This window comes from Centruroides vittatus, unplaced genomic scaffold, assembly GCF_030686945.1.
Source record: "Centruroides vittatus isolate TY-2023 unplaced genomic scaffold, ASM3068694v2 contig_4, whole genome shotgun sequence".
Lineage (NCBI taxonomy): Eukaryota > Metazoa > Arthropoda > Arachnida > Scorpiones > Buthidae > Centruroides > Centruroides vittatus.
In genome coordinates this window covers 3,162,981-3,182,053 of record NW_027122214.1, presented here as the reverse complement: position 1 = coordinate 3,182,053, position 19,073 = coordinate 3,162,981, and the positions used below count along the sequence as shown (strand labels likewise).

General features: G+C 30.6%; 1 protein-coding gene across 2 annotated transcripts in view; it reads left to right on the top strand.

The window, feature by feature from the left end:
- The first annotated feature begins 407 nt into the window (after positions 1-407).
- Positions 408-19,073, top strand: part of LOC136976280 (phosphoribosyl pyrophosphate synthase-associated protein 2) — a 32,795-nt gene continuing 14,129 nt past the window's right edge. For both annotated transcript variants that reach the window (XM_067271510.1, XM_067271511.1), the window contains exon 1: positions 408-568. In XM_067271510.1, coding sequence (XP_067127611.1) covers positions 495-568 — 74 coding nt within the window. In that variant the 5' untranslated portion in view covers positions 408-494. The remainder of the gene's footprint in view (positions 569-19,073) is intronic.

Below are 19,073 nucleotides of genomic sequence, written 5' to 3'. Positions count from 1 at the left end.
TTAAACTTCTTTTATAGACGGTCGGATGTCCGAGCGGTCAAGGTAGCGGCTTACCGCTCTGGGAGACCCGGGGTCGAATCCAAAACGGGGGTGGTCTGTCCGAATATGTCCGGTCCCGTCCCTCACCATCCGGTCGCTCCATTGTGGGCCTGGCCAAACTCATAATGGGCTTTCTAAAACAGGTCTTCTAAGTACCCACAAAGCGAAAGGAGTTAAAAAAATTAAATTCGTATATATCGAAATATTATTATTAATTTGTGCACTTTCCAAAATTACTTTCATCTTTAGTTTATTATTTAATTTGTTTTTAAAGTTTAAATTTCCATTTTTTTTTTTTTTGACTGAAAAAATATCTACAGATATATGCGCGCAGGCGTGGACACTCGTGTTTATCGTCAGGATAGTTATCGACTGCCAGAGGGCGTAGTTGAAACGGTCGTCATTATGCGTTCGGTAGATTCGCGTTGTTTGATGCGTTCGAGTTAAAACAAAAAATGGACAGAGGATCTTCGGATATAATTCTGTTGGCCGGCAATTCTCATCCGGAGTTGGCTCATCAAATTGCCACGTAAGTGTTGATGTCTTCGTCGTTGCAAAAAGCGCGCGCGGTCGAACCAGATCTGCCAATAAGATTCGAGTGAAATATTGTTTACTTCGTAATTTACGCGTTTTCCATTCGTAATTGTCTCGTTATCTTTCTTATATTGCTATAAGACAGTTTCCCGCATTTTTTCCTCGTTATTTAATTCCAAGTAAGAATTCAATCGTTATTTTCGTCGATAAAGTGCGTACGTTATTGTCCGTCGATTCGAATATTCATTTGACTGAATTTAGTCAATGTATTTTTTTGTTTTAAAAACGTCGAGAACATTTGTCCCAGGCGAACGGTTGTCGATCTCTGCCATCTTGAATTAATCGCTTTTTACCTCACTCGGTTACTATATAAGTACGAAAACTTCGTAATCGCTAACTGATCGACTATCGATGCGATAGACATATTCACGAAATATGTCTCTGGCCGGCGAGTGATTCGATTTTAAAACACGTGGTGAAGCTAGTCACGTGGCGTGCGATTTGTGTTGCTTTACCTGTCTGATTTCTCGCTCGTTACCATATTTATATTAAATTCTATTAATAAATGTTGGACTAATCGAATTTCTATTTTATATTTTAAAAAAAAGTCTCTTTCGTCTTAAATTTGTTCAACAATAAAATAAACTAAATTTTTTCGAATGTAAACACTTCAACTTCTTTCTAGTCGTGTTTATCTTGTCACGTTCAAAATTTCGGATGAAGTTTTCTGAATCGTCTTTATAATCGATACGTTTTGGCAGATTAAATTTGTTTTCTATTTCACATCAGTGTTATATGATTGCTCTATTATTGTCATTGGTTATTGTAACCTTAGGTAGCCAAGATGGCGGCTCGTCTCTAATTCCGGCAAGGAAACAGTGGGACGCACGTTCTAACCTAACCTAACCTAACCTATTCCAATAAATTACCATAATTATTAGCAACCAAATTATTAGAATAGGTTAGGTTAGGTTAGAACATGCATCCCACTGTTTCCTTGCTGGAATTAGAGACGAGCCGCCATCTTGACTACCTAAGGTAACATTAACTGGCAAGGTATTTAAAAAGGAAATGTTTTTGCTTAGTGTGTACTTCAATCCGTTATCTTGAAAATTGCAGGACACTCCCACAAAATGATTTGGAGAGCCCTCTTTCACTTGTTGCAGATCCGGGAGAAACTCTCGAGATGGTCTTTAACAAATTCGGACAACCTATCGTATTTGTACGATAGGTTGTCCGAATTTGTTAAAGACCTGTCCTGGGCCCTGTTTATTTACATTAATAAATATAATTTTGTTTGTAGTTTTTGTTTAAGATCAGCTGTGTTCGGTTTATCTTAAGAAAATATTAAACGGGTTAAAAAAAATACATATACTTATGGCCTTGTTACTTGGCAACTATATACATCGAATAATTGCTTCCGTTGTGGTGTCAACAAATCTGTTAACAAAATATACTTTTTTTTTCCATGAATCTTTATATCCTATTTTACAGAAATATTTTTAAAGATTAAAAACTTTTCTTTATATTTCCTGTCCTGTTTTGTCTTACATGAATGATATTTAATGGAGAAAGAACTTTTGGTATCAGAGTTTACAGGAAAAGGACCTTTTGGCCTGCATGATTCTATATTTAAAATTTGCTTTCATGTATTTTTATCTGTAATATTGATTAGTTAAAATTTGTGATCAGATGATATAAATGAACTTAATGTTGTATGATTTTTGCTGTTTTCTTTTTCTAAATGATGGGTTATAATTGTACTCACTTTTTCTAATTTCTTCTATACTGTTTTGTTTACATTCATCTGGCTCAGATTTTTTGTCAAAAAAATTTTTTAGCCATTGTCGATTTTAAAAATCTGTCTAGTTTTGGTAGTTTTTAAATTTTTTTCCTCCTGTTTTCTGTTTTGAAAACGACTTTAAGTGTTTTTGTTTAGAACTCATTTTAAATTCTGACATAAAATGAATAGAAATACTAAGTTCTCAGGCATCAGAAAGTATAAATATTTTCATATAACTATTATTAATATTAATACCACTTGTTTTTCAGAATGTAGCAAACTGTTTAATGTTTCAATAACTTTCTCTTTGTTTCAGTTTACACAATTCAAAATAAATGACAATTGAAAAGTTATCTGGATGTATTCAGTTGACAAACACTTTACTTTCATTACTAATAAATGCTTTATATCAGTCAAAATCCACCAGTTTGTGCTCAGTGTGCTGGCCACATGGATGAGTTATCAATCATTTATCTAATTTTGAAAATTTTGGATTATCAGATAGAAATTGTAAATGAAAATAATAATTATATTCAAATAATTATTCATGTATTTTTTGTTTATTTATATTTTCTACAAAGAAATTAACTAGAACTTGTTTTTACTTAAAATTTCTTTACAATCTTTTGGTTGACTGCTCACTTTTATTCAGAGGTGTTCGACTATTTTCATATATATGTCACAATGTTAGAATTTGTGAATTAAGATTTGTGTAGGTGGTTTGCTGTTTGTTCTTTGACAGTGGAAATTGTACAAATGGTTGTCATTTTACTTTACTGGGTCAGGATGCCACTGTCCCTACTGTGACCTTTGGCACTCAACTGTAACATTCTGATCATGTGTTGGGAAGAGAGTGAGAGTTGGAGTCTTTTGTGAAGTGTTCTAAATCATTGTATTCAGATCATTTCTTTGTTCTTACATTTGTGTGTAATCAATGTAATTAAGTGCAATAAACATATTTATCATCAGCTACATAAATAAGTGGTTTTCAAACTTTATTTTTTATAGAGGATTTATGTTGTTAAGATACCTTCTAAGTTAGATCAAACTTCTAACTTAGAAGGTAATTTTTGTTTTTTAAATAAAACATAATACAAAATATTATTGTAAATTTTTATAGTAAGATTTTAAAAAGCAAAGATGGTCAATATTCTGATCACTCCATCTGGTTTTTCTTTTAGTAATGAAAAGTCCTGCTACTGAGAATGCCTTTTCCAATTCAATTGATATGAGTGGAATCATCTTTAATGTATTTTAAGAGAAGACAGATGTTATGTGTTTTTTCACCTGTAGTCTCGAAGATTTCTTTCTTTTTTGAGATGTGTTGCAGTATTCTTTTGCTGTTTAGTATTCTTGATTTCTCTACCTCAGCTGCTTTAATAGTGGCACCAAGCTTTTCAGCTAAAGTCATTACAGATGAGCTTGCAACATTTGGTACTTCATCTGTATCACTGGAGATAGAATTAGCAGGTACTCCAAAAAGACAATCTAACATGTTTTGCTGATAAAATTAACATAGACTTGGTTGGTAAGGCTGGCAAACTTCTGTCACTTGTGAAATTTGTAACTTTTTCATAATTCTTTCTACTATTGAGATATTGTATAAGGCCAGTCAGTTTCTCATCTCTATTATGCGTCAAATAAATGACTCCTTTTGTCTTTTCGAAAAAGGTATGTTTAGTTGATTTAACTCATTTACAATAAAAGAAAAAATATCTTCCAATGAAAGTAAAATCAATCTTCTGTTGCCCAGCTTTTAATGCAGGGGTGTCAAACTCAAACTACTTAAGTGCCAATTTTTTGTCTGGAGTATGATAGAAGGCCAGATGTTTTTAGCTTTTGTAGCCAAAAATTTTCTAAAAAGTAGCTCAAAAATAGCCGACTCAAAAAAACTTTTTTAATAACCCAAGATTTGACAATAAATTAAAAAAAAAAAAACCACCATTTGTACTTTTTCACCAATAAATTTAATCACAGAACAAACATTTTCAGCCAATTTACAGGCCTGAAGCAGGTCTGTAAACTGATCCGAAAATAAGGATTGCAAAACTCAAAGTACAAGTATAAACTGTAATTTACTAATATTTCGAAAACACTCATTTTATATGCAAAATAGTGCAAATTATGTAATAAATGATCTTTCAAAGACAAACTTTAATTTAAAATTCAAAAGATAAATAGAGAAAACATAATGTAAACAAAAAATAAATCAAATAAAATAAATAACTCTAAATAATATGAATAAATAAAAACAACAATAATAATAATAAAAGTTATAATTATTGAGTTCAACAATTTTCTTTATTAAGTGTTATTTGTTTAAGTACAAAAATATCACATTTTCTTTGGTATCAAGTTAATAAAATATAAACAAATAGCATTATTGGATTCATGTCATGGGCTGCAAGTAATTTTCTTGCGGCCGTATCTTTGACATGCCTATTTTAATGGATACAGCGATGCCACGATGTCACAAATTACAGCAACTTGTTTGTCAAGGTCAAAGTTGTCTGTATCTTTATTACAGTCAATGATTGCTTTTGATATGGATAACCTTATTTTAATAAATTGCTCTAGCATGGCTAAAAGGCCATTGGGTTTTTGAATCCAGAAATAAGTGCAAAATTTTTCCATGTTTCTATTGAATGTATTCTTTTAAGTTGTTCTTTAAAGGTGATTTGCAAAAAATTTTTGCTATTTTTTTTAACCTTGTTGATGATTTGAGAGGAGACAGTTTTGTTACTTAGTGTCATGCAATTCAAATGAAATTTCTATATCAAAAAGACATTAATTAAGCAAAACACTCACACAAAACACTTTCAAGGTCAATACTATAATTAAAGTCTTCATCTTCCTCTATGTTGTCATTGCACTCTTTATCTTCAGTTTGAATGTCTTCAGAAAGAGGGACGGACTGAACTGCTAGTGAAGTGGTTAGCTTTTGGTACAAAACATCACATACTGCTAAGGGAATTCTGTGTGCATAACATAATTGATGGTTACATTCAATTAGCCTTCAAATTTCGTCATTACAGCTGCACCATCAGTAACACAAGCCACCATGTGTTTTTCTAAAGAAATGTGAAATTCATTTACCTTTTCTTTGATTACTTGGACAGCAGTTTCTGCAGAAATTCTAAGAATTTAGGAATCTTCCCCATTCCTAAGTTCCAAATTGGTTCATCAGTTTTTGTGTATGTTTATATTTAAATATTGGCGATTGTTTAGTGAAGTGTATTCATCCAAGGATAAACTAAACCTTAATCCTACATTTATTTATTTGTAGGATTACAATATTGTAATCCTACAATTTCGGAACATAGTCATTTTTTTTATTTGTTTGTAATGTGAAAGGATAAGGTCCATTACAAGTGATGGATTTTTTGGTAAAGTGTATCTTCTGTCTATCAATGATTTTCTGATGAACTCATTTTTGGTAATAGAGTTGATAGAGGTGCCATCTAAGTTGAAAGTTTTGTTACTATTTCTTCACAATTCTCTTTCTTAATAAAAAGTGATGTTGTAGTTTGTTGAGAGGCTAGTGCTTGCTGTTAGTTTCCTCAGTTGTGTGCTTAGTACTAGTGACAGATAATTTGTCAATATTATGCTTGTATGCAGGTGTATGATAAGACTGCTTGTTGACCAACCTTTACACTTTATCTGTTTACTTTCTTACATCTTTTACATTTTTACAGATTGCAAATTTTTGTTTCAAATCCTTTATAAATATTTCCAAACAAATGATTCTGGCATTTTTGATTGATGGGATTGGTTATGAACAAAATAAATTATAAATTAAAACTTAGTATATATATGGATAATAGGCAATTAATTACAGGAAAAACTTTGAGTTACAACTCACAAATTTTCAATATAAAGGAAATATGACATGTACAGTACAATTAAAGACAAGTGCTGAATTATCGGGCTATAAGAAGACTAATTAAATGATTAGATATGAATTAATTTGTCTAATAATATTATAATAAATAAATTATATTATAATAATCATTATAATTAGCCCAATAATTTGGCAGTTTGTTTGGCTTTAATAATCAGGTTTATGAAGAAAAACTTCATACTTGCATACTTCATACTTGTTTGTATCCTTGCCCAATTTGCACAATCTGGCATAATGCATTTATTGAAGCTACTGGGCATGGTTAAAAATTAAGACAGCATAAGTGCAATTACTCCAGATAATACAGATTCTGACAAATAAAGAATTTTCAGAGTCCTGTCACAAATAGGCTACATATTGATTATTGACAATCTGTGACATGCCATACTAAGCAAAAATTTAAAAAACTAATAAGCAAGCTTAAAATTAATAAATATTCTGATGGTTTATGTGTTAATTATACTTTCTATTTGCAAAATTTACTCACCTTTAACACAAAATAAGAAAAAAGTGAATTTTAAGAAATTTGTGGAATTTCCTGGGCTAAAAAACAGCTGGGATTCCAGATTTCCCAGCAGAGAAATGCACACTCCTCTATTTTGTGCTTAATGCAATATTGTAAATTGGATATACATGTATCCCTTGATTAGTGCAGTTAATTAATCCCTTGATCCTCCTGCATATATTAAAATCATGTTAATCAAAATTTGGTATCTATGTTAAGTAAAGACAGCTGTTAAAGTCATGTTAATTAAAACTTCTGTCATGTATATAAAGGGATTACTGCAAGTAATTTGATGCGTTAATCAAATCCTGTGTCGAGAAAAACTGCATTAAGCAAGGGATACTTATATTCCCAGACCCAGCACTTCTAAAGAGTTTTAATTAAATGTTAAACTCTTGTCAGAAAAACACTTTATACAATAAGTTTTTATGCTGGATTCATTGATATTTTACTTTGTTGAAAGTATTGTAAATAATGTGTATCAGTAATCAGGTTGATTACGGCATATTTCAACAGTTATGTTAAGGATGAACGTGAACATTGGCAGAAAATTTTCCAGGGGGGGCAAAGCTTGGAGACAAATATTTAATTTTTCTTATCAATAGATTTTTATTTAATTATTCAATTTTTTAATTTCTTTGGGTTTTTCCCACAAGTAGATTATAGAATATGGTATTACATCAAAGCATTCCATGGTTGATGGTATAAGGTATGTATCTCAATCACTTTCATGGTTATAATTTGTGAAATTTTTAATTGATCTCAGTAGGCAAGTGCCTCCTTGCCCCCTCTGCAGATGCCCATGTGGATGGAATACAATAATGTGAATAATAGCAAGACAACATTTGTATTAATTGTATAAATGTATCTAGATAGTATTAACAACAATAATTAAGAATTCTTAGTTATTTAAGATTTCAAAATATCTTATTTTACACATAGTCATAAAAATTATTTTAATGACCTGTTATAAGCTCAGAAATATAATTTGATCCAAAACTAAAAACAGTTGACCATCTCAATTCAAATCTTCAAATCTGTAAATGAATAAAACTATCATCTTCTTAATAGAAGGTCAAATTCTTATGAATCTTCTTTAGGAAATAATAGAGATGTTTTTGTGCTAGACTTTAAATTTACTTTCATTATCTGAGATTGAATATGGTTAAATTAAATCTAATGAGGAAACACAAGTAACATTATCTATTTTTAAAGAAAATTTACAGAAAAGTATACAATAAATTATATAAGAAGAATTAGTATAATTCATTTCTTATATACTGCTGTCCAGTAAGTATAATGGAGGCAGTAAATATAAGTACAAGAATTATTCAAAACAAATCGAGACTGATTTTTTTCTTTCAAAATAATCATTCTAAGGCAATGCTTCTTAAACTATGTATTGTGACCCCATAAATGGATTATTTGTTTTGACAAAAATTTCAGAAGTTGAGAGGTTCTTTTATTATTGTGTTGGTGTTGGTTTTATGCAAAATAGAGTATTTTAATCTGTGGCTTCACAAATATTTATTTCTTGAGAAAATGAATTGAAATCACTCACAGTTATTTTGATTGGCACCAAACATTATAGAATCAAATTCTTCCAATTTCTGAGTCAATATTCCTACTTAAGATCTCCCAAATGCCTAAAGTAATTCTGAATATTTCATTCAAAAGATAATTGTTTTCTTATGTAGTGTACAAAATTTCAGACTTTTCGATAAAGGGGTTACTGAAATATAAGTGATCAAAAAGTGCAAAAATTGCCAAAAAAAGAAAAGCTGTATTTTCTTTTTCCTTTTCTTCATCTGACACTGCAGATACTCCTAAAGAAAAACTACTACTGGCCATTTTCAATGGAATTGCTTACCATTTGGATTAAAAACACCACCTTGGATTTACAAAAACACTCTTAAAAAAGTTAAATAACTACAGATTCTCTTTCTTTAATAATTATTTGATGATTTACTGATTTTTAGTCAAGATATTCAAGAACATTTAGAGCATCTTAAATAAATTTTTAGCTTAGGTTTGAAAGCAAGCCATTATCTAAAGTTTAAAACATGTTAGTTCATGACTTCTGAAATTAAGTATTTGGGATTCATTATCAAATGAGATAGTTATCCCATTGATAACCAACATATAGACTATAGAATTTGTCAGGTCCAATAAATGTTAAACAGTTCAAAGTTTCCTTGGATCTATAAATCACTATCAGTTATTCATCCCAAATTATGCAAACATAAGATCTCCTTTGAATGACTTTCGAGAAAAAATCAGGAATGGATCTGAACATCAAACTGTCAACAGGCTTTCCAAGAATTAAAATCTGTTCTTATAGTCAAGCCTTTTAAGTATATATCTTCACAATATTCCTTTTATCATTCATACAGATTATCAGGCATTGAAGTGGTTGAAAAGAATTAAAAATCAATATGGTTAGTTATTTAGATTGTCATTAAAACTCAGCATGTATCAATATTAAATAAAGCATGAAAAGAGTAAAAACATTGAAGTTGACTATCTGTCAACAAATGCTATAAAGCCACTTAGTCACTACTGAGGAAATTGTTTCCCTCCTACCTTAATTTTTCTAGATTCTTTAAAAATGAAAATAATATAATCTGTATGAAGAAGAAGCATTTAAAAAACATCATACTACTTATTCTTCATTATATGATTCTGGCAGATAATGAAAAATATGGTCATCTTGGAGTTGCTGAAATACTGAAGTTGATCAGTCCATTCTGTTACTGGCCAAACAGGGACATTTTGGATTCATTAAACATTGTGATTTCTGTCAAAAAATTAAATTTTATAACCTTAAAAAAATTTGGCTTATTAGGAGACCACCTACAAGTTAAAGCTCATGTTGTTTGACTTTGACATGATATCATTGGATACAGGGTGTAGAATGCAGAGGTATGCTGCATTCTACACTCTGTATCCAATGTCTGCATGTCATAGATCACCTCAGTGTTTTTCATCAATTCAATATCGATTAACACATATATAGACTGCTTAGGAAAAGTATTACAGGCATGTAAATATCTCATCATGACAGAGCCCCATCTATCACTTCATTGATATTTCAAAGATATCTAGGGTGTACTATAGATTATCCCCTATGGAATTTCAGGACTTTGATTATATATTGGAACTCAGGGGACCAAGACGAGTTCAACGGTACTCTATTTTTGGACCGGAGACGAAAAATAAAAAAGTTATCATACTTTTTCACTTACCATACTTTTTTAATGCTCTCATGAAGACGGCACCATAGTTGCTAGTACTGCCATCTTGCGGTAAAGTCTGCAAACCATGACGTCGGACTACGGTCATCTCCCGGAGGGTTAAACACGTGATACGAGAGCAGAGAAAGCGACACAACTTTCGATCATCGCGCGATCGCCATTTCGGTTAATGTTACTTATGGCAGCGAACATGGCGGCCCGACTGATCTCTCGTATGGGCGCCACCACACGCCGCCATGTGCTAAACTAGTGATCGATTCACAGTAGTTCTTGAACAAAGTAAAAAAGGGGGGAACATCTACTAAAGGCAATTTTAACGGCAAGCGACGGGACTCCCGATCGCGATAGCGAGGCCGACTTAGCGGAGAGCGACACGACTCCCTATCATTGCGCAATCGCCGAAAAAAGTATGATAACTTTTTTATTTTTCGTCTCCGGTCCAAAAGTAGGGTATATTTGAACTCGTCTCGGTCCCCTCAGTTCAGATATATACTCAAAGTCCCGAAATTCCATAGGGGGTAATCTATAGTATCCCCGATATCTAGACTAAAACAGCTTAAAACAACATTGTACTATGACCCAAAGATATTAATATAATGGGCTGATATAGAGTCAAATGCCATTTTTTTCTTCCACATTAAGGACTAAATTTGCAGAGAATCCTAACAGGTCATGGACTTACATTTTAAGAGATGTAGTGAGAGAAAATAATCAAACCCCAAACACTATTACTGGATTTCTCCCAATCATTCTGTTGTATGGTGAAGTTCCAGAACATGAAACATCCAAACTATCCTATTTTGGAGAATGCAAGAAAAATAGTTGTAGAGAAGCACCACCAATCTCTTAATTTTAAGATAGGAGATAAAATACTTTTAGTGAGTTTTTATCATCTGCACCAAGGCAAGCTTGCTCCAAAATATCATAATTGTTTTGAAATCTTAAAAATTATTTCCCCTCACAGACCAGTTCAGTTGCTGAATAAAATGACTAATACAACAACTCATATTAATACGAACCATTAGGGGAACAGTAGTTAGTTCGCTTTATTGAAAATTTGTATTAATGATTTATAGGCTCAAGATAAAGGTTATATAATTTAGGGAGTTAAAGCTGAATAGGTGATCAAAATCTCTAAATTTTAATATTTTGAATTAACTTACTAAATACAGTTAAATAAAATAAAATTTATTTACAAAAACAAATTAACGTTCTAAACGATTTTCAAATCACTGTATGCATTGGATATGCAAACTAGCACATGTTTGTGAGGGACTGCATCAATTTAAAGAGGTGGGCATCTTAAACTTTAATTCCTATTTTCTGGATGGATCTGCTAAAACCAGATTTTTGATTTGCTCAACAATGGGAGGTTTGCTTATTTTTTATTTGTGGGTGATAAATGGTATGTGAATTGTTTACAGCATTTTGCTAAAAAGGAGTGACACTAATAAACTCTTTGCATGCAATTGGAGATTGAACTTGTTTTGCTTACTAGGAGAAGAAAATCTAGTCTATTCAAAATGGAACATTTATTTCAGTACCACTTTTTATTGTTCATGTCAAAAGTATAAAAAGCCATTATTAGAAATAGGGTTATTTTTTGGAGTTTGTGAAAGTGACTACAGTTTGGTTTAACAAATTCCAGTAAAATTTTTGTTTGCTTAATCATGTAAAAATTAATGTTGTGACTAAGTTTGCCGGGGCAAAGGCAAAATTTGCTTTAACATGAGAATTTTCTTTATTGGTGTTTGTTTTAAGACAAGTCAATTGTATGGATGTAGATAAAATTATCCCATACTTTCATCCAGATCATTTCAAGATTACAGCAGATAAATTTCAATCCTGTAATCTCCTCAACCACCCTTAGGCTCAATGATCTTGTTTTATTGTTAGGGGATATGACATGTATTATATTTGTTTTATACTAGCAGACCCGGCCACGCGTTGTTGTGGCTCAAAATGTATCTATTATAAATGTATAACACTTCCCCATGGGGGGAATTTAAAAAAAATCTCTTCTTAGTATACATTCTGTTGACATACCCTATTAAAACACAATCAAAAACACAAAAAACTGCATCTAAAATAGTATAAATAGAAGCTGAGTTCTTCACAGTAAGCCTTAATCCTGTCCCTCTCCCCGCGTGGGAATATCGAAAAATCCATTTTTAGTGTATATTTCGTGGCGTACCCTATTAAAATGCAATCAAAAATGCAAAAAACTGCATCTAAAATAGTATAAATAGAAGCCCAGTTCTTCAGGTAAGCCTTAATCCTGTCCATTTCCTCCCAGTGGGGGGAATTCTGACATGTATATTATATAAAAACACATGCGTATTCAAATGCAACATTGTGTCAAAATTTCAAAGGAATCGGTAGGAACAAACGAACATCACATTTTTATTTATATAGATAGATAGATGATCTGCTTTAGTTCATCCTCACAGAAAAGCAAACTTAGGTTAGGTTAGCGCCATATGTTGGACATAAAAGCCTTAATCCTAGGTGATATCTTTTAATTTATACAAATGTTTAACGGAATAATATACAGCCTATGTCCACCCTGAAGGCCCATTCTAAATATTGGTGAAAGAATTTTTGAAATCGGATGAGTAGTTTCGGAGATTACCTGTTACATCCAAACTTACAAACATTTCCTCTTTATAATATTAGTATAGATTACCTGTGGTGTTCCAGTGATTTTTGTAATGTCCATATGGCTATAATTACTTAATGATAACAATTGTGAGTCCCCTCTTAGATAGGAATGAAGAGAAATAAAGTTAGTTGACTATTGGTTTGAAAGAGAACTATGCCTGTACTTCTCACTTTTAAAGTATTGTATATGACTGCAACCAAAAATTAATCTTTGTGAATAAAATAAATATCTTTATCTGTATAAAATATAAATTCATTATATAAACATATTATTTTTTTTATTCCTTAATCTTATCAAACTTGTTTAAAGGATTCAGGAATTAAATATTGATAAACATGTTTGAAGTACTTTATTTTGTTTCATATCTAACTCAAAATATTGTTGGTTTTTTTTTTTTTTTGTTTACATAAGAATGCATTCAGAACTAAATTTATAATTCATTGAAGAATATAATCAAAATTTTAAGATTTGACTATTTATAATAATTATAAATTTGAAAGATCATAATAATCATAATATATTGATTTCATTTGCTCATTATTTCTGTAATTTTATTCCAAATCAACTCTGAAAAATTTATTACTAAAGCTTGGATTTTTAAGACCAAAAAAAAAAAAACAGCAAAATAAATAGGTATTAAAGCCTTAAAATCCTGAAAATATGACCTAAAAAATACTAAAAATTTCAAAAGATAAGCATTAACTGAGGTTGATTCAGATTTCCTTTAATTTTTTTGCATTGTTTTAATTATCAACTTTTATACATGACATTGTTAGACTTCATGATTGTACTATATTACCAAGTGCCTGTGTAAATTTTCAAACTTGAAGATCAACAGTTGTCTGCCAGTAGAACTTTGTATCTACTGAACAATCTACAACACGTCATTAGGGTGCATACTTGAAGATGCTGATGTCACTGCTTGAGAGTTCAGGTTTGTCCTCTTCAAATATAGCTACTTTGCCATTAAAAATGGCTTCAATTTTCTTCATTGTTTTAAACTCCTTGTTTGTTGAAAGAACTTTCTTAAACTTTCTAGAAATGATCTGTGCTGCTGGACTATTGGCTTGATTTAGTTCTGCCTGGATATCTTCTATAATCTTGAAGACATCGCATAGTTGAATCTCCGCAGTTTCCAAATTGCAGCAATTTGGAAACTGTGGGGCACGTAATTGCTGCCAGAAGTCTTTCAATCTGAGATTTAAGATTCACTTTTCAAAAAAATTGTATAGTTATACTTCTCACATAGTTGGGTTATCTGTCTTAAAGTGTACAATTTACAGTAATACCTTGGTTTTCATTGACTTTGGTTTTCATAGATTTTTTTTCATGAAACATTTGTCTTGGATTTTGTCGGTGTGCTTAAGTGACCTTGCTGCTAATTTTTCGAAAACAAAGGGTGACCCAGGCATTTTCCGACTCAGTGTGGTGTTATTACTTGTTGTGTGAGCATTACCCTGTGATGGCTTACCATTGGCCAATGGTTCCATTCTCTGAACACGACTGAACTGGGAGTTCAGTCGTGGGTTTGCGCTTCGTCAGGACGGGCTGGCCATGTGAAGTTTTCCAGGTTTTCTCTACGCCTGTAACGTCTGAATAGGGACCAGTTACCCTTAAACAGACCTCCTGGAAGGTATTATCTCCAGCGATACAACCATCATAAATGCATACAACTGCTATTACTTGGCAGTTTCGTCACACTTTACCATAGGGTGATATAGGCTAGATGCTCATGTCCAACCAGCTTCTACAAGACAAGACATTACCTAGTGTGACTAGCCAAACACTTCCATTGCTTTTATCTTAATGCTTTCATCTTTATGCTAATTAGTCTTTTATATTAATTTCTTATTGCTTTTAGTATTTAACACTATATTAATTCTCTATAAAATGTGTTTTTGATATGTATTTTGGAGTGTCTAGAACGAATTAATTGGATTTACATTGATCAATATGGAAATAATTACCCCAGTTTTTGTCGGTTTTGGATTTTGCCAATTGTTTTTGGACGCGTTATTGATGAAAATCGAGGTATCACTGTATTAGTTTGGTTTTATTCAATTATGGCAATGCAAAATATGGGCAATCTGCCGAAGGGGAATGTCTTTTGGGGGGTCTTTTATGGAGAGCTGGCCCCTGTTTAGATGTTACTAACATCTAAGCCACATGACAAGTTTGTTGACAAGGCACAAACCTATGTCCAACTACCAGTGTTCAGTGGTTTTATCCACTTGATCATTGGTCGGCATATCTAATTGAAGCTACACGAAATTTAAAAAAAAAATTAGCATTTACTGAAGATAAAGTGAAGATTTTGTCCTTATAGGGTCTCCCTTTCAAAAACATGTGCCAAACCTGTATTGTTTTAAACTGACCCTAAGGGTTAAGCCAACTCCTAGTATTGTAACATGGCAACATTGGACAAAATTTTAAAAAACCTGACAATTGCAAAATTTGGTGGAAAAGGCTACAAAATATCAAAAATATTACAAAAAAGAGACATTATACCATATTTTGGTTTAAAAAAGACCTATAAAAGCCTTTCATTTATACTCAACATGACCTGAAAAATGAATCTATAAAGTCAGGAGTTCAAAGAAAGGTTCTATTGATATGATATGTTTCAGTATCGTTAGGTTGACCAAGTTGTCAACCTAACGATACTGAAACATATCAATACAGCAGGACTAGAGATGTAGACAAGCAGGATATTGAGGAGTTACTGCATGTTTCTGACAAGAGCCTTACCAATGATGACCTTCTATAACTTACAGAACAAGGAATTCATGTAAAACTGGAAAATAGTGATTCTGAAAATGAAGAAACCAAAGAATTTCTCTACAGATTTCCTTATTAAAAGTTTGGTAACAATAACTGAAATCGTTGATCAAATTGTAGCAAATGATCCAGATTTCAAAAGGAGTGCAAAAGTGAGACGAAGTGTTTTGGATGCAATCTCTTGCTACCAACATCTGCTTAAGGAAAGAAAAAATGCAACAAATGAAACTACATGACTTTATTGCAAAAAAACAAGAATTTCAGCAGAGCCAGGACCTTCACAGGAGCAGGAACCATCACAAAAAATGAACTTTACATTTCTACGTGCATATGTTTGTGTTATTTAACATATATTATTATGCAAATTAATATAAAAATAACTTAAAATTAAAGTAAAATGTGTTTATTTTTAGTCATGTGTTCCCCTTTCCCTATTTACTCCGTTAAATGATCTCATTTAATGCTGTTTCATTTAGCACTATATCGTCTAGGAACATATCCTGATCTTACTGTATTTGTATTAAAGTATATTACTTTTCTTATCAGTGATGAACATCAATTGCACAATTTTATTTCTGAGATTTTTCAATATATTTATAATGACATAATCAAATAATAAGATATATTAGGTTACTTTATTTTGTTTATAAATTTTAATTCTGTTTGAATTACTGTGTGTTAGTTTGTAATGATCTTTTAATCTGGCAAAGCTTTAAATAAAATACATGAAAGTGCTTATTTTAAAACTAATTATTCTGTTTTATGTATTATTGATAAAACTATTTCTAATTAAGATTTTTGGTGAAGCATATAAATTTTTATTATTTTATGAATTTAATATTTTATTAAAATAGACACATACACAATTCTTTATTTATTTTTTAATTTCTAATTTCAATATATACAGTATATACTAGCAGATGAACCTGTCATTGCTCAGGCAAAAATGATGCAAAGATCAAGATTATTAGATTATTTTGTACTTCTAACCCTTCTAGTATATTATATTATAGTATTTGATTTATATTTACAAAGGTTAACTTACGTAAGAGTTCATCACACGGAGTGCCTAATCTCTAACACATTTTAAAAATTCTCTAAATTGTGTATAGTAGAGGAATAAAGAATTTTTAAATGTGTTAGATTGATCATTAAGTTTGATAACCCCTTACGTAAGATAACCTTTATAGTTATATAGCCAATATTAACCATTTTCACTGGATGCAAGAGTTAGGTTCCCCTCTTTTTAGGATAATTAGAGAATTTTTAAATGGGTCTAAAAATATGTTTAATTTCTCACAAAAATGCAAAAAAAACCACATCTAAAATAATATAGTAGAAGCAGAGTTCTTTGGAGAAATCCTTAACCTTTTCCCTTTCCCCCACAGGGGGTAATTTCCAAAAATCCCTTTTAGTGTGCACTCTCAAGGTGTACCCTAACCATGTACCAAATTTCAACTTTCAACTCCTAACCATTTAGGCTCTATGCTTATTATCATTATTATTATTATCAACCCATCTCTGTTATATGTTTTAAGTTTAATGTGAAATATTTTAAATGTATTCAGTAATTATGGACTGTAGAATATATTATGTATTTAAAGCAGTTATGATTCTTCACATTATGAATTGATTTTTTTTAAAATTATGAAATTTCTTAACTTTAATATTTCATCTTCCTACTTCCTTGCTTATAACCACTCCACAAGTTCTAAAACCATGAAGAGGAAAACTTCTAATTTCTTATTCGTTACAGCCAATGGATGTCAATGCTTGTTACTTTGTCATAAACAGTATGTAACGTTGACAGATTTCTATGACTGAATTAAAAGACAATTAAAAATGATTAATGCCATCGCTCTCCAACTTTCCCTCAATTCTGTATCATCACATTTGTGTTCAGAGACACTTACTTCTATTTTACATTTTATAATTCTTCACATAAACAATAAATATTAATTTTAAAATTTTTAAGAATATTTTAAGATAAAAATGTAAAAGTTAGCCATGTAATTTAAATTTTTTTAAATCTGCAGTTGTCTGTATTAATTGTTGGGAACATTAAAATAATGCAAAATGTGATCACAATTTATGTTTGATTTTAAGTGATTTTAAAACAATAAGTTTCATTACAAATGTTAAAATTAAAAGCAATGTGCAGTTCATCACTAACTAGCAGTGAAAAAAATAATTGAATGGCATTTTTGTATCATTTATATTTCTATTACAAAGTAACTTTCAGTTGATTTTTAAAGAAATTTTCCTCACATAATACATTTAAGTTTTTGTTACATGTTTTACTTGAGTTTACTTTGGTTATGTCAATAAATTAGTTCTTATACTTGACATAAATTGAAAAAATTGTTTAAGTTAGTTATTGCATACTAAGGGCAAATCTTTTAAATTTTAATATTGCATTGTACAGTTCTAATTTATATGTGCCCTTCTGAATGTAACGTCTGTATAAACTATGCTTGCACACTAAGTCAACATTTTATTAATTTTATATGCTATAATAATTGGTTTTAATATTCTTATTGCTAATGGTTCATCTTAGTTTACATTTTTCTCTTATAATTTAAACAAACACAATTTTTGAAAAGTTGGAAAAGTGGCATGCTTTTTGGATAGGAAATGTTGTGAAGGCATGAATTAATCAAATTATCTTGGATACTTAGGTGTGAAAATTTCTAGTGTTCGTTACTGTACAGGATTACATTTTTACTCTAACTTTTTTTACTATGAAATTTGCATTCGTTTCTAATATAAAGAAAAATTTTGCAAATGACTATGGATATTCTCTGCAATTAAATAGTGGTATAATGAAATTTTTTCAATTGACAAAGTTTTATACAAAAGAATTAGCATAAAAGAAATGAGAAACACAAAACGTTTGTGAAAAGTTCACTGAGTTCAGCGTTATATCCTGGATATAATGCTGAACTCAGTGAACTTTTCACAATGTTTATACGGTTTTTGGCGTGAATATTGTCGTACTGATATATATGAGAAACACAATACTAATAATGAGGTTCATCTCATTAAAATTTTATAAAGTATTAATTGTCAAAGAAATTTGAAATTGGTCTGTGTTTTTATATTTCAATCTCTTGAAATTCAAACATATAAATTATTTAGATTAGGCAATATAAATTGTTTAGAGTTTAATTATACAAATTATTTATTCATAAATTGTATAGTTTTATATTTATTTCTCTCATAAAATTTTATTTAAGAATTCATTACAAGGTTTATTAAGAAGTAAATTAGCACTTAATGTGTAACTCATAAAAGAAGTTAGCGAGCCAAAATATTGTTAATTTTGTAATTATGAGGAAGATTAGGAAAATTTAACTTTGTACATCATTTTACATTTACTTTTAGATAAGTAAATTGAAGGTCACATATGGGTTTATCAATGTATAAATTTAAAGATAACTTTATTTACTTACAGTTCATTTAAACATTTTGATTTTATTATTTGATATTATTTTAAAACTTGGAATACTTTGAAAAATTATTCTTGTGGGCTAAGATTTTCAAAGCTAATTTTAACAATTCTTAACAATAAATATATAAATGACACTTTATATCCAAAAGTAGATGGAACAAAATAT